Source organism: Melospiza georgiana, unplaced genomic scaffold (genome assembly GCF_028018845.1).
Source record: "Melospiza georgiana isolate bMelGeo1 unplaced genomic scaffold, bMelGeo1.pri scaffold_29, whole genome shotgun sequence".
Classification (NCBI taxonomy): Eukaryota; Metazoa; Chordata; class Aves; order Passeriformes; family Passerellidae; genus Melospiza; species Melospiza georgiana.
The window spans coordinates 3,389,050-3,401,354 of record NW_026652215.1 but is presented as its reverse complement, the minus strand read 5'-3'; the positions used below and the strand labels follow the sequence as shown (position 1 = coordinate 3,401,354).

At 54.5% G+C, this 12,305-nt stretch overlaps 1 protein-coding gene across 1 annotated transcript; it reads left to right on the top strand.

The window, feature by feature from the left end:
• Positions 1-2,840: 2,840 nt before the first annotated feature.
• LOC131096361 (serine/threonine-protein kinase pim-1-like) lies at positions 2,841-7,423 on the top strand. The gene is made up of 6 exons (XM_058044701.1): positions 2,841-2,858; positions 4,949-5,512; positions 5,636-5,686; positions 5,884-6,250; positions 6,892-7,068; positions 7,317-7,423. Exons 1-6 carry the CDS (start codon positions 2,841-2,843, stop codon positions 7,421-7,423), a joined length of 1,284 nt encoding a protein of 427 aa, XP_057900684.1.
• Positions 7,424-12,305: the final 4,882 nt, after the last annotated feature.

The following is a 12,305-nucleotide window of genomic DNA, read 5'->3' as shown; positions in this document are numbered from 1 at the left end:
TCCATGGTGCTTGGCAGTGTCACAATGGCCCCTTCATTTTACAAGGCTCCCAAGCGTCACATTGGTCTCCATAGGAAGGAAACCACGCAGCCCTCATGTTTCAGGAGCTGATGAACAGCAATCACCAGATGCCAAGGCAAGCCTGACCTGTCTGTCCTGGCAGGTTTGCTTGGAGCAACTCTTGGATTTTTGAAATGATGAATGTGGAGTCCTAATTTAAAACATTTGTGCCTGGAGAAGAGGGATGGGGTTTTTTTTAATAAAAAGAAAAGCACAGAGCCCTTTCCAGTGTTTGGAAAACAGGTGAGTGCTGCCCCTCAGGAGTCAAAGACCAGCCAGACTTGTCTGTCCTGGGAGCTTTTGTCTGGGAGCAATCCTTGGATACACAGAAATTTGGAGGTGGAATACTAATTTTGGCCACGGATGACAGGAAAAGATGGACAGTTCTTTTCCATAAGAAAGAAAGTGCAGAGCCTCAGTGTTTCAGGGGCAGATGGGAGTGGCCTTCCACATTCCAAGGTCAGCCAGACCTGTCAGGTGAACCCTGGGAGGCCAAGGCAGCCACACCTATTTCATGTTGCCTTGGTTCCACAGGGCCCTGCAGTGTCACAATGGCTCCTTGCTTGTATAAGGCCTTGCAGTGCCGCAATGTTTCTCTTGCTTCCATGATGCCCTGAGGTGTCATAATAGCTCCTTGGTTACACAAGTCCTTAAGGATCCTAATGGTCTCCATGGTTCCACAAGCACAAGGCACCACAGTGCCATAATGGACTTTGGTTTCCATGAAGCCTCACTGTGTCCAATGGCACCTTGGTTCCATTGGGGTCCAGTAGTGCAACAATGATTCCCTTGGTTCCACAACTTCCCATAGTGTCACAATGGCCCCTTCCTTCCATAAGGCCCTGCAGGGTCACAATTGTCTCCCTGATTCCATGGGGCCTTGCAATGCCACAGGTCTCTCCATGGATCCATGGTGCCCTGCAGGATCACAATGGCCCTTTGGCTCCACGAGGCCCTGAAATGCAGCAATGGCCTCTTGGTTCCACAAAGCCCTGCTGCTTCACACTGGCCCCTTGGGACCATGCAGCCCAACAGACCCACAAAGATATCCTTGGTTCCACAAGGCCCCACAGTGTCACTGTTGGCCCCTGGGATCCACGATACCCTGCAGGGTCACAATGTTCCTCTTGGTTCCTTAAGGGCCTACAGTGTAACAGGTTCCACAAGGGCCTGCAGTGTCACCATGGTCCATTGTTTCCACAATGCTCCGCAGTGTCACAATGGTCTCATAGGAAGGAAACAAGTGAGCCCCAGTGGTGCAGGGGCAGTCACCAGAGAGGCAGTCACAAGAGGCCAAGCCTAGCCAGACTTGTGTCATCCTGATTTTTTAAGATTTTCAAGCCTTCTGATGTTGACATTCTTGTAGTGAACTTTCTTACACACTTTCTATAAATAACTCACTGTTTTGCATTCCTTTATGGAGGACGAGAGAGTTGAAGGGCTGTTGGTTTGACCAGTATCATTGGAGAGGTGGCACTGTCACCTTCCGATCCACTGTCACTTTTGGAAAACTATAAATGTTGGAGTCAGAATATAAACTTCACATTTTTTCTTTGACCTTGAGAACAGCGGTGTGCGCTTCTGTTCTTTCCTGTCCTCTAGTGACATCCTGGTGACTGCCAAAGTGTACTGCAGCCTAGGCTGAGACAGAGTCTGGATTGCCGGTATTGTCCCCCCTCTTTGGTGCTTTGCCCGCTGTTCTTGGGGTGATGGCAACCTCTGTGGGTTTCGAGAAGGATTTCCTCATTTTGGACCTCTGGAGGGGGTCCTGGAGTGGAAACAGGTTTCTATTTCCTGGTATGATTTTGAGCGATTGTTTCTGTGGGCCCGAGAGCGAGGGCTCTTTTCGGACTCTGGGAAGGTGTTCTCCAAGGAGGAGTGGTCTCTTGTGGGGGTCCGCCGCATGGAGGCTCTCTTTGATGATTGCACCGTAGACGTGGGATTGCTGCTGGTGCAGTGGAAAAAGTGTGAGGATCTTTGGCGGGAGTCTGGTTCTCGTACCCCTCGGAGTTCCCAATGGAGCCCTTCTGTCTCGGACATGGGCAAGGGGGAGTTTGAGTTTCTGTGTGATGTGGAGCTCTCTCCCCACCCTGGGACAGTGTGCTAGGGGATGGGTCCCACTGGGGGATGGTGATGGTTCCCCCAGGGTGGATTTGGCTGTGCCAGGCTCCCTTGTGCCGCTCTGCAGTGATGCGGCTCCACGGGCTGCACCTTTCTCGGCACCCCTCCCCTCCTCCGTGTCGGGGATAGGGCCCCACGCCAGTCTCGTCCTGTTGCAGACATCTTTTCATTAAAATCCTTTCATTAGGATTTTTCCTGCTGAAGCTGAGACCTTTCAGAAACAAAGTGTAAACAATGGTTATCTGCTGCTGTGCAATGCAACAGGTGGATACGTGATTGGTCTCCTGTGGATGTTTGGATTTACTGACCACTCACGGCAGAGGTGGGTCTCGCTCTCTGCCGAGACACAGATCTTTGTTATTCATTCCTTTCGATTCTATTCTTAGCTAAGCCTTCTGAGAAACCTTTTGCTTTCTATTTCTTTTTAGTTTAGTTATAATGTAGTATATATATAATAAAATAATAAATCAAGCCTTCTGATCATGGAGTCAACATTCTCGTCTCTCTCTCATCCTGAAAACCACTGTGACCACCATCACATCGTCCCAGTCCGCAGTGGGTTTGCAGACCATGCTGGAACCTGTGCCCACCAAGGCGCCCCTGCAAGGACTGTGGCATGACAGGACGCTGAGGTATTTACCTTTAGCGTGAATGCCGACATGGCCGGTGAGAGGCCAGTGGGTTCCCGGGGCCGTGGCCCCTCCTCTTTGATATTGTGGACGCTTCCCTCGTGCCAGGTGACTGTGTGTCTGAGGAACCCTGAGCGTTTCTGGCGAGAAGCCAAAACTAAGATTGACGAGATGACTGAGCCTGTCTCTTCATGGCATCTGCTGGGTCGTGGAGCGGCCTCCTCTGGCTCTGCCGGTGCTGCAGGGGGTGCAGGGGGGAGTGGTGTTGACCTGGCTCCCAGTCAGTCATCGCCTCTTGTCCCTGTGGGGCCCAAGGACCAGGACACAGCAGGTGCGGTGGCTTTGCCAGGGGGTTCCCAGGCTTTCCCTATGCTCAGGGGTGTTACTCATGAGCCCCTTTCACATAAGCTGGAGAGGGAAGTCTGTGATGTGGTTGCTCAGCACTGTTATGAATAAGAAGCTTCACTAGGCCAATATTCAAGCAGCAATCAATTTATTATTTAATATGGTAAAGTATGAGCAATACAGCTCTGTGTACAGTGGGGGAAGTTTTCCCTCAAACTGCACACCGATAATTGAAGGTTACAGGTATTTATAGGGGTACTCATCAGGTTTTTTTCAGCAATTTTTATTTCCAACCTTTACTCATCAGCAATTTTTATTCCAAATTACTACATCAAAATTCTATACACTATTGTGATTTTAATTTCTCAGGATGTATCTCAAATGAGTATTCTCAGATGGTGACGGTCCAGTTTCCAAAAGAAGAAAGACGAATCCCATCTGGTGAAGTCCAGCTTCCCAGATGTGTCCACCTTATAACTGCAGAGACTCTAAATCTCATAACAGTGATGTCTAGCTTCCCACGGTCGAAACCATAAATCCTTGAGGTGATGTTCATCTTCCTTTCTCAAGCTGTTTTTCTCTGCTTCAATAAGGCGTGAGATAAGCATATTTCCTTTATATATATTCCAAAGCTATAGTTTCAAGGATAAAAGTAATATTCTAAAATTACACTTCAAAAGGTTATTATTGCAGAGCTTTTTATTGATTAAATGCAAGCAAAAAGCAACATCTTTAACACCTTAATTCCAATGCTCTTAAATCAACCAGGGTTAATTGCAAACAAAAGATAAGTTCAAAGGCCTTTTTCCATGCTTTATTTTCCTCAGTTATTATTAGAATTCACAGCTCTCCCATTGTCGGGGTCCACACATTTTGCATTCACAAATACACACATCGCCTGTTTGTACCTGACATGAAACACAGCTTTGCATCTCACACTGCTTTGCTGCAAAAGTCCTGCTGCACACACTGCGCAGTGTGGAAAGCCAAGAGAAGCTGCAGCTGGTGGCAATCTTGTGACAGAAGCTTGACTTTGTTCTCCATGAGAGGTTCTTGGGAAGAGCGGACAGGAGAAGATTCCTGGAAAACTTTAATAGCTTTCCAGAAGTGAAATGAAAATGAAAGAAACAATCCAAGATGTTTTCCTCTGTTTATTTCTATAGTCCCCTTTTCCATGTTGCACTGCTTCTCCATCCCAATAATTCCAGATGCACGTCACCTCTAAAATTGGTGACTTAGTGATTTTTAGATGCTCTAAAATACCATGAGCCACACACAGTTTTCCTTCCCCTGTTTTTACAGGAAAGCAACACTGGAGGTGTCAGTGCAGTGCTGGGCTCAGGTAGGAATCCTACCCCAAGGGAAGGTGGCCCGACAGTGTTTGACGCTCAGCAAGGACAATGCACAGCAGCAAGCGAGGGCATCGCTGTGCCAGAGTGCAGGAGTCAGGGCTCTGCATCTGGGCTCAGCATTGCAAAGTTCCCGTGTTTGGGCAGACGGAGGGGCTGTCCCCGGGGCGCGCGGGGCTCGAACGTGGGGCTCGTGGGGCGAGCGGGGAATGGACACGGGGACGAACGGCCCCGGCGCTTCAGTTGCAGCGGCGGCAGCAGCAGCGGCGGCAGCAGAAGCGGCGGCAGCAGAAGCGGCGGCAGCAAAGAGATATTTTGATTACTCTCTTTCTTTCTCTTCTCTCTATCTTCCTCTCTCTCTCCCTTTCCCGCTTTCGGGCACCCTTCTCTCGGGGTCCCTTGCCCGGCATCCCTCTCCTCTCCCCGCCTCCCTCTCCCCTGCAGGGCTGGGCCATGCCTCCGGCCCGCCCCCGGCCCCGGGCGGGGCTGCCCAGTGCCCGGCCCCGGCCGTCCCGCCGCGGTCTCGCCTCCGCCCGGCTCTGGCTGTACTGGCGGTGGCGCTGCTGGGCGGGCATCAGTGCCTGGGGTGGGGGCGGCATCGCCGCCTTTTGCCTCCGCCTGGCCCGGCCCCGGCCCCGGCCCCGGCCCCGACCCCAGCTCCGGCCCCGGCTCCTCCCGGGGCCCGCGGAGCACACACGCGGCGCGGCCGCTCCCGCCGCCTCCGCTGCGGCTTCCCCGGCCCGAGCTCCGCCGCTCGGCAGCGCGGCCGCCGGCCCCGAGCCTCCCGTGCCGCGTTCCCGGGAGCGAACGCCTGGGCATGGCCGGCCCGGGGCGGGTGAGGGGCGCTCTGGGGTCGTTGCTGGCCCCGGGCCGAGCGCTGACAGCCACGTCCCGCCTGCAGGGACGGCGCAGGAGGCCCTGCAGGAGCGGTACCGGCTGGGATCGCTGCTGGGGCGCGGCGGCTTCGGCAGAGTCTTCGCGGCCACGAGGCTCTCGGACGGTGCCCCGGTGAGCGGCGGGGCCGGCGGCGGGCGCAGGAGGAGGGGATGGAGGAGGAGGAGGGCGGAGGGCGGAGGATGGGGCTCGCAGTGCAGGCGGCGAGCTCACCCCGCTGCTGCCCTTGGCTTGCAGGTGGCCATCAAAAGGGTGCGACGGAACCGCGTCCGGCACTGGGGCGAGCTGGTGAGTGAGCGGGGCCAGCAGCCGGGGCTGCCGGCCGGGGATGAGCCGGGGCCTGGCACGGTGGGAGCCGCCAGGACGCCCCGAGGGAGAGCAGAAGTGGGGCCAGTGCAGGGCGCAGAGCATCCCGGGCTGGCTGAGGGCTTCCCCAGGCCTGGCACGGCATCGGCCCCACTGACGGCATCGTGCTCCTCCCGCAGCCCGACGGCACCAGCACACCCCTGGAGATCGTGCTGCTGGCCAAGGTGTCCACTGGCTTCCCCGGTGTGGTCCAGCTGCTGGAGTGGCCCGAGCTCCCCAACTGCATCGTGATGGTGCTGGAGCGGCCAGAGCAGTGTCAGGACCTGCAGCGTTTCATTCGGGCACGGCGGTTCCTGCCTGAGGAGGAGGCGCGGGAGCTGTTCCGCCAGGTGCTGGAGGCCGTGCGGCACTGCACCAGCTGTGGGGTCCTGCACAGGGACATCAAGCCAGAGAACATCCTGGTTGACCTGGACACCGGGCAGGCCAAACTGATTGACTTTGGCTGTGGCACCTACCTGCAGGACACAGTCTACACTCACTTTGCAGGTGAGCCTACACAGGGCTGTGCTCCCGCTGCTGGCATCTCATGGCCCAACATCTCCCAGCCCAAGCTGGCTGTGGCAGCGGGAGTTCTCCCTTTTGCTGCCAGTCAGGGCACTGAATCTTCAGCTGAGTTGCTTTAGAGCGGGGCTGGGTGGGCAGCCATCTTCCAGCCCTGCTGGCAGCCTTTGCCAGCCACTCTGCCCAGGACTGGGGCTGTGCTGGGGCAGCCAGCCCGACCAAAACCCCCGTGGGTGGGGGTAGCAGAGAGGGGGGCTGGAATCTGTGCCCCAGCCACTTTGGTGTGCAGATGAGAGGAAGGGCTTGGACTGCTCCACTCGCCCTGTTTGCCTTGTTTCATTATATTTTTGGGGCAATGCAGGCAGGGAGTATAAGGGCAGGTTTTTTCCCCAGCATGGAGTGGGTTTTTCCTTTGCATGTCATGGTCGGGCCTAGCCAGGGCTGCCCTCTTCCAGCACCAGAGGCTTCTTTTCCAACCCTAACTTTGTGCACAAGTCCCAGGTGCTGGCGAGAGGGCAGTGGTCACCCTGTGTGCCCCTGATGCAGCCCCCGCACACCCAGGGATGCTGGGGCCAGGCTCTGGGAGCAGCAGCATCCCCCTGATGAACTCCATCTGTATTCCATAGGAACACTGTCGTACAGCCCCCCAGAATGGAATGACTTTGGCTGGTACCACGGCGAGCCAGCTACCATCTGGTCCCTGGGCATCCTGCTGCACCAGATGGTCTGCGGGGAGCACCCTTTCAGGAGGGGCCAGAACCTCAGCTGGGGCCAGCTCCCGCTGCCACAACGGCTCTCTCAAGGTGGATCCTCTTCTCTGGGCACGGGGGGAATGCCAGTGCTGGGAGCCAGCAGCGGGGTTGTGGGCATCCCGCTCTGGCAGCTGCTGAGGAGGTGGCACATGTCCTACTCTCCTCCAAAACAGGGAATTGATGGGAAAGTTTAGGCCCAGCTCTGAGCACATCCAGCATGGCCTGGGCATGGGAATAGTGAGGCAAAGCAGACAGGAGCCTTCTCTGTCTGACCATCAGTTTCTGCTTTCTCTCCCCAGAGTGCAAAGACCTGATCAGGTGGTGTTTATCCATGAACTCCTTGGACAGACCCGCACTGGAAGACCTGTTCTGTCATCCTTGGATGTGGGATATTCCTCTGCCATAGAAGAAGGGAGAGAGCCACAGGCACACTTTGATCCAGAGCCCTGGTAAGTTCCTGCTCCACATATGCCTTGGCAGTCAGAAGCAAAGGAACCCAGAGCTTTTTGTGCTGCCAGTGTCACTGCACCAGGGTCATGGGATGGGAACACACAGCCCTTGTGCTGGAGCTGAGCTGCTCTGCCCAGCACTGGTGGCCGCCATCCCAGCTGGTTTTGCGTGTCCTGGTTCCCTGACAGCTGGGGCACTGGGCAGAGCCCTGAGAGCCTGGTCTGCCCCCAAGGAAGGAGCCCCTGGAGAAGCTGTACCGGGTGGGGATGCTGCTGCTGCTGCTGCTGCTGCTGGAGACAGCGAGGGTGACATCAGGGATGACAAGCTCTTCCTCAGCCTGGCCACGGGAGGCTGAAGGTGATGCACTTTGATTCTGGCACCTTCTTCAAAGCCAAACTCCACAGGGAATTTGCAGATGAGTCCCCACCCAGGGAAATTCTGCCAGATTTGGGCATTGCCCAGCATCACGGGGAGCCAAAGGCTCCCCCTTTGCTGGGGCAGATGCAGCTCATTCTTCAGTCGCTGCCCAGCTGCTTTTGGCAGGGCTGGGAGGATGGGCTGGGGTGGGTACGAAATGGGAGTGGGCTCCTGGCCCTACCAACAGCCCCCAGCACCCACCGTGACCCAGGCTGGGGCTGGGGCAGCCAGCCCAACACAAACAAAACCCCATGGTGGGAGCAGAGGTGGGGCTCCAGAACATGTGCACTGCTGCTTTGCTGTGCAGGCAAGGAAGGGCTGGGCTGCTCCACTGCCCTTGTTTGCTTCGGGGTCACCGTGATTTTGGGGGGCAGTGCAGGGGGGAAGAGAGAAAGTGTGGGCTTCCCTCACCAGTGGGTGGGTTTTTCCTTGGCATGCAGGGGCTGGGCCTTCCTCAAGGCCCTGACAGAGATAAGAGTTTTTAGCATTTTTCTTGTTTTCCCTTTCTGTCTCTAAACTCTTTTCAATAATGTGTTTTTTGTTATTCCAGAGGAAGCGTTCCAGGTGGTCCAGTCTGGATGGGGAAGTGCTTGGGAGCAGCTGTGGCGTGGATGGGCCGTGCCCTTGGAGAAGGCTGAGGCCATGGTTTGGGAGCAGCTTTTCTTCCAGCCGTGGGTGGTGTGAGGTGGGTCCCTGTGTGCTTGGCAGGGTGGGATCAGAGCTTTTGGGAGATGGCAGCGAGCACAGGAGCATCCTGCTCTGGGCAGCTGCTGAGGGCTGGATGTGCCGTGGCTGGCTGCAGGCTGGGCACATGTGCTGCCCTCCTGCTCTGTGCCAAAGGCAGCAGGGATGGGCAGCTCTGGGAACAGCTCTGGGCACAGCCAGCATGGCCTGGGCACCGCAGGCCTTGGCACAAGGGCACAGGAGCCCTCAGCTGACGGGCGGTTTCTGCTTTCTCTCCTTGCAGCCGGGCTCTGCGGGTGCTGAGGCTGCTCTGGGCTCTGCCAGGGCTCTGCTGGGCTCAGCCCTGGGCCCAGCTGGGCTGGCTCTGCCCTCACATTGCTCTGACAGCTTTGCATCAGACGAGCCCGTTGCGAGCACAGCGCCTGAGCTTTCTGCTTTGGCAGGTGAGTGAGACTCTGCTGCAGGCCCAGAGATTGCAGCTGGGGACACACATCCAATTGGCAAGGACCCAAACTCTCCACAGTCCCGGCTGAATGCCTGGATCTGCACAGGGTGTTTTGTCTGTCCCATTCTTCCTTCTTGATTGGCTGGAATTGTGCAATTGCACTTTGTTCCTCCTCTGGCAGTGCCACGAGTGCACCAAAGCTGGCGAGTGGGCCGTGCTCCTGAGGCCGTGCAGTCTGGAGCTAATGGATGGAGAATTGCCCTTCTGCACTTCCAAACCAGAGCAAAAAGCCGTAAGTGGGACTTTGTGACTCTAAGAAATCCCTGACAGTTTCAAAGGGAATGTGCAGCTCATTCCCAGGCTGAGAAGGAAGGTCATCTTCTAAAGGATTTGGGCTTTGACAGAGTTTCCATTCCCAGTCCTGCTTGGAGCTGGAAGGGCACAAAGCAATTTCCTCTTGCTTCCACCACAATTTCAAATACCAGTGTTGGAAACAAAGCCCAAAATCTTTTAAGAGGCTGCTGAGATCAGTAAGATGGATCCATGCCATCAGCACATTTACAATGTAAATGACTGAGTTCTCTTTTTAAAAAGATCATTTACCTCTTAATGCAAATAATGTAACTTTGCATTTATGTTTTGTTTTTTTCACTGACATGTTATGTGTTTTCACTAACACTTGGATTTTATTCTTATCTTTTACAATTTACCTATTTTTTTTTCCTTTTTCCTTTTTTTCCCTCTAAATAGAAAACATGTCCTACAGAAGAAATGTCCTTTGCTCCTGGTTCCCGTGTGGAGCAGCTCCCTTCCTGCTGGCTGAGCTGCTCAGGCAGAGCCCGGCAGCTCCTGGCCCTGCAGGGCTGAGGCTTTTCCCCGTTGCTGGGCACAGACTGATGGAGCAGCACTGCTGAACACGGGCACACAGAGGGACCAGCAGCAGCTGCCTTTGGCCACCTGAGGCTCCAAGGCCCAAACTCTGAGCAGCCAGGGCTGGAAGAGACTGGCAGGATCTGATCCCTGACTCTGGGCAGACAGGGCTGCACAAATGACCCCACAGCAGCAGCAGCAGCAGCACATGGAGCTGACTTTGAGCACAGCCCCTGCCCCTCTTCCCTCCCGTGTGCAGCGGTGTCACAGCAGCCTGAGGCACCTGGGAGCCCCCAGTGGCAGCAGGGACTGGAGATGGCAGCCCTGGGCTCCTGGAGGCTGTGCAGGGAACGGAGCTGTGCACTCCCTGTCCATGGGGAGCTTCCAGATGGAAAAGGCTGCTGTGCCCAGGCAGCCCCAAGGGCACAGAAAGGAGGCTCTGGAGCACTGGATCTGTGCCAGTGCCACAGTCCTGGGCAGCAGCCAGCGAGCCCTGGGGGAACAGAGGACACAGCAAGAGGGACAGAACCAGGCAAGGGCAGAGACTGGAGAGAGCCAGGCCAGGGAGCAGGAACAGCTGCTCCATTGCACTCTTGGAGAAAGCTCTTGGCTGGTTCAAAGCAGTGAAAGGCGTGAAGGGCAGAGAGGAGGCCACAGCAAACAATGCTCCTGTTTGCACAGCCTCCCCTCTCCGTGTCCCAGAAGGGATTGCATGGACTGTGTTCTTCTCTCCAAGCCATCTCGTTCAGCATGAGCAGCTCAGCACCAGGAGCTGAAGGAGCTGAAGCCTCAGGCCACAGGAGCTGGGCAAGAGGGAACTTTTGGAGCAAAGGAATGCTGCTAAAATATCCCCAGCTGAATGCAGTGGATAGAATAATGGAATCACAGAATCCTTTCTATTGGAAAAGCCCTCTGAGCTCACCCAGTGCAGCCGCTCTCCCAGCAGTGCCAAGCCCAGCACTAAACCACATCCCTGAAGTGCCAAGGCCTGGACACCAGCCCTGAGTGAGGCCTGGACAGCAGGCCCTGAGCCAAAGGTGGCCTCTGGATGAACCTTCCAAGCAAAGGTTATCTTTGTATCTGCTCCCTAATGAAATGTGCATGGTTTTTAGCACTGAGATAGATGTAGCCACTCATTAGTGAAACATGGATTGACCTTTGTGTATTTAGAAGCCAGACAAGGCCATGAAATCTGACATCTGGCCTTGTTTGGGGCTGTATGGTCAAAGTCAGCTCCCTTGGTTCCTCCTTGAGCCTAGCCAGGCTTTGGGAGGGACCCAAGAGGAGGATGAAAGCAGATGTTGCCACACTAGCAGTGCTGTCAGTTTGTTCATTCAGCACTGTCAGAGCTGGGCCCTCTCCCAGCGGGGTTGGAGCCTCACCTGGGGCTGGAGGCACCTGCAGGAATTCCCAGTGCCCAGGAGTGGCTCTGCAGCCCTTGGCTGTGACAGCTTCCCCAGCTGCTGTGTGGGTCTGGGGGATGGTAAAGGCTGAGGGTAAATGCTGCTGGATCTTTCTTAATCACGGCAGGCAATCTTTGGTGGGGATGGTTGGGTGCATTGCTGAGCTGCTCCTTTTGCTGCTCTGAACTGCAGGAAATGACACTGATTCCTTCAGTTGGAGTCTGTGTCTTTGGTGCTGACTTTGGCCACTGGTAAAACAAAACTGGCATAGTCTGGCCAGATCCCAACAAAATGTCACTTGTTCAGTGTCAATGTGAGGAATCAGTCCCATCAGAAATTCCCAGCTGGGAAGCCCTTCCCTGGAGTTCCCTGGCTCTGGAGTGGGCTGAGGTCAGAGCCCTGTGGGAACAGTGGCGCAGTCGGGTAAAAGAAGCTGCACCCCTGGATGGCTTCAAATGCATCCAAAAATTGCACATGGAAAAGGGAAGGACCTTGTGGGTTTGGGCAGACAAAGATGAATTTGTTGTGAGTACATAGGAAACAGCAGCTTCAGAAGGAGCAATTATTGTTGGAATGCTCCCACATGGAGCAAGAGAAGAAGGTTTAAATCTTGAGCTCAGATGCATTTGTACAAGTGAAATATCAATATAATAAATAACAATATATGTATTTATAGAATAAGAAGGCATTAATATATATGTCTTTATATATATATTTATATATATATATGTGTATCTATCTGTCTATATGTATATCTATATGTGTATCTATATTTAAAATAATAATATTGTGAAATAGTGCTGACAATACTAATTTGGTAGCTTTGGCTGCTCAGGGATGTAACACTAAATACCCTACAGAACAGGATTGGCAAGGACCCTCATGTCAGTGGTCAACTTTTTGAGATTGTATACAATGAAAAAGGGAGAAAGAGAGGAAATTGGCAATTTTTACAGGGTTTGCTGATACTGTGATGCAGAATGCTTTGTCTGTTCCTGTGAGAAATACAGTGATTTTGC

Coding starts and splice junctions, on each gene's coding strand:
- LOC131096361 (XM_058044701.1), top strand. Junction 5,513..5,635: donor GGCTCTCGGACGGTGCCCCG/GTGAGCGGCGGG, acceptor CTTGGCTTGCAG/GTGGCCATCAAAAGGGTGCG. Junction 5,687..5,883: donor TCCGGCACTGGGGCGAGCTG/GTGAGTGAGCGG, acceptor CTCCTCCCGCAG/CCCGACGGCACCAGCACACC.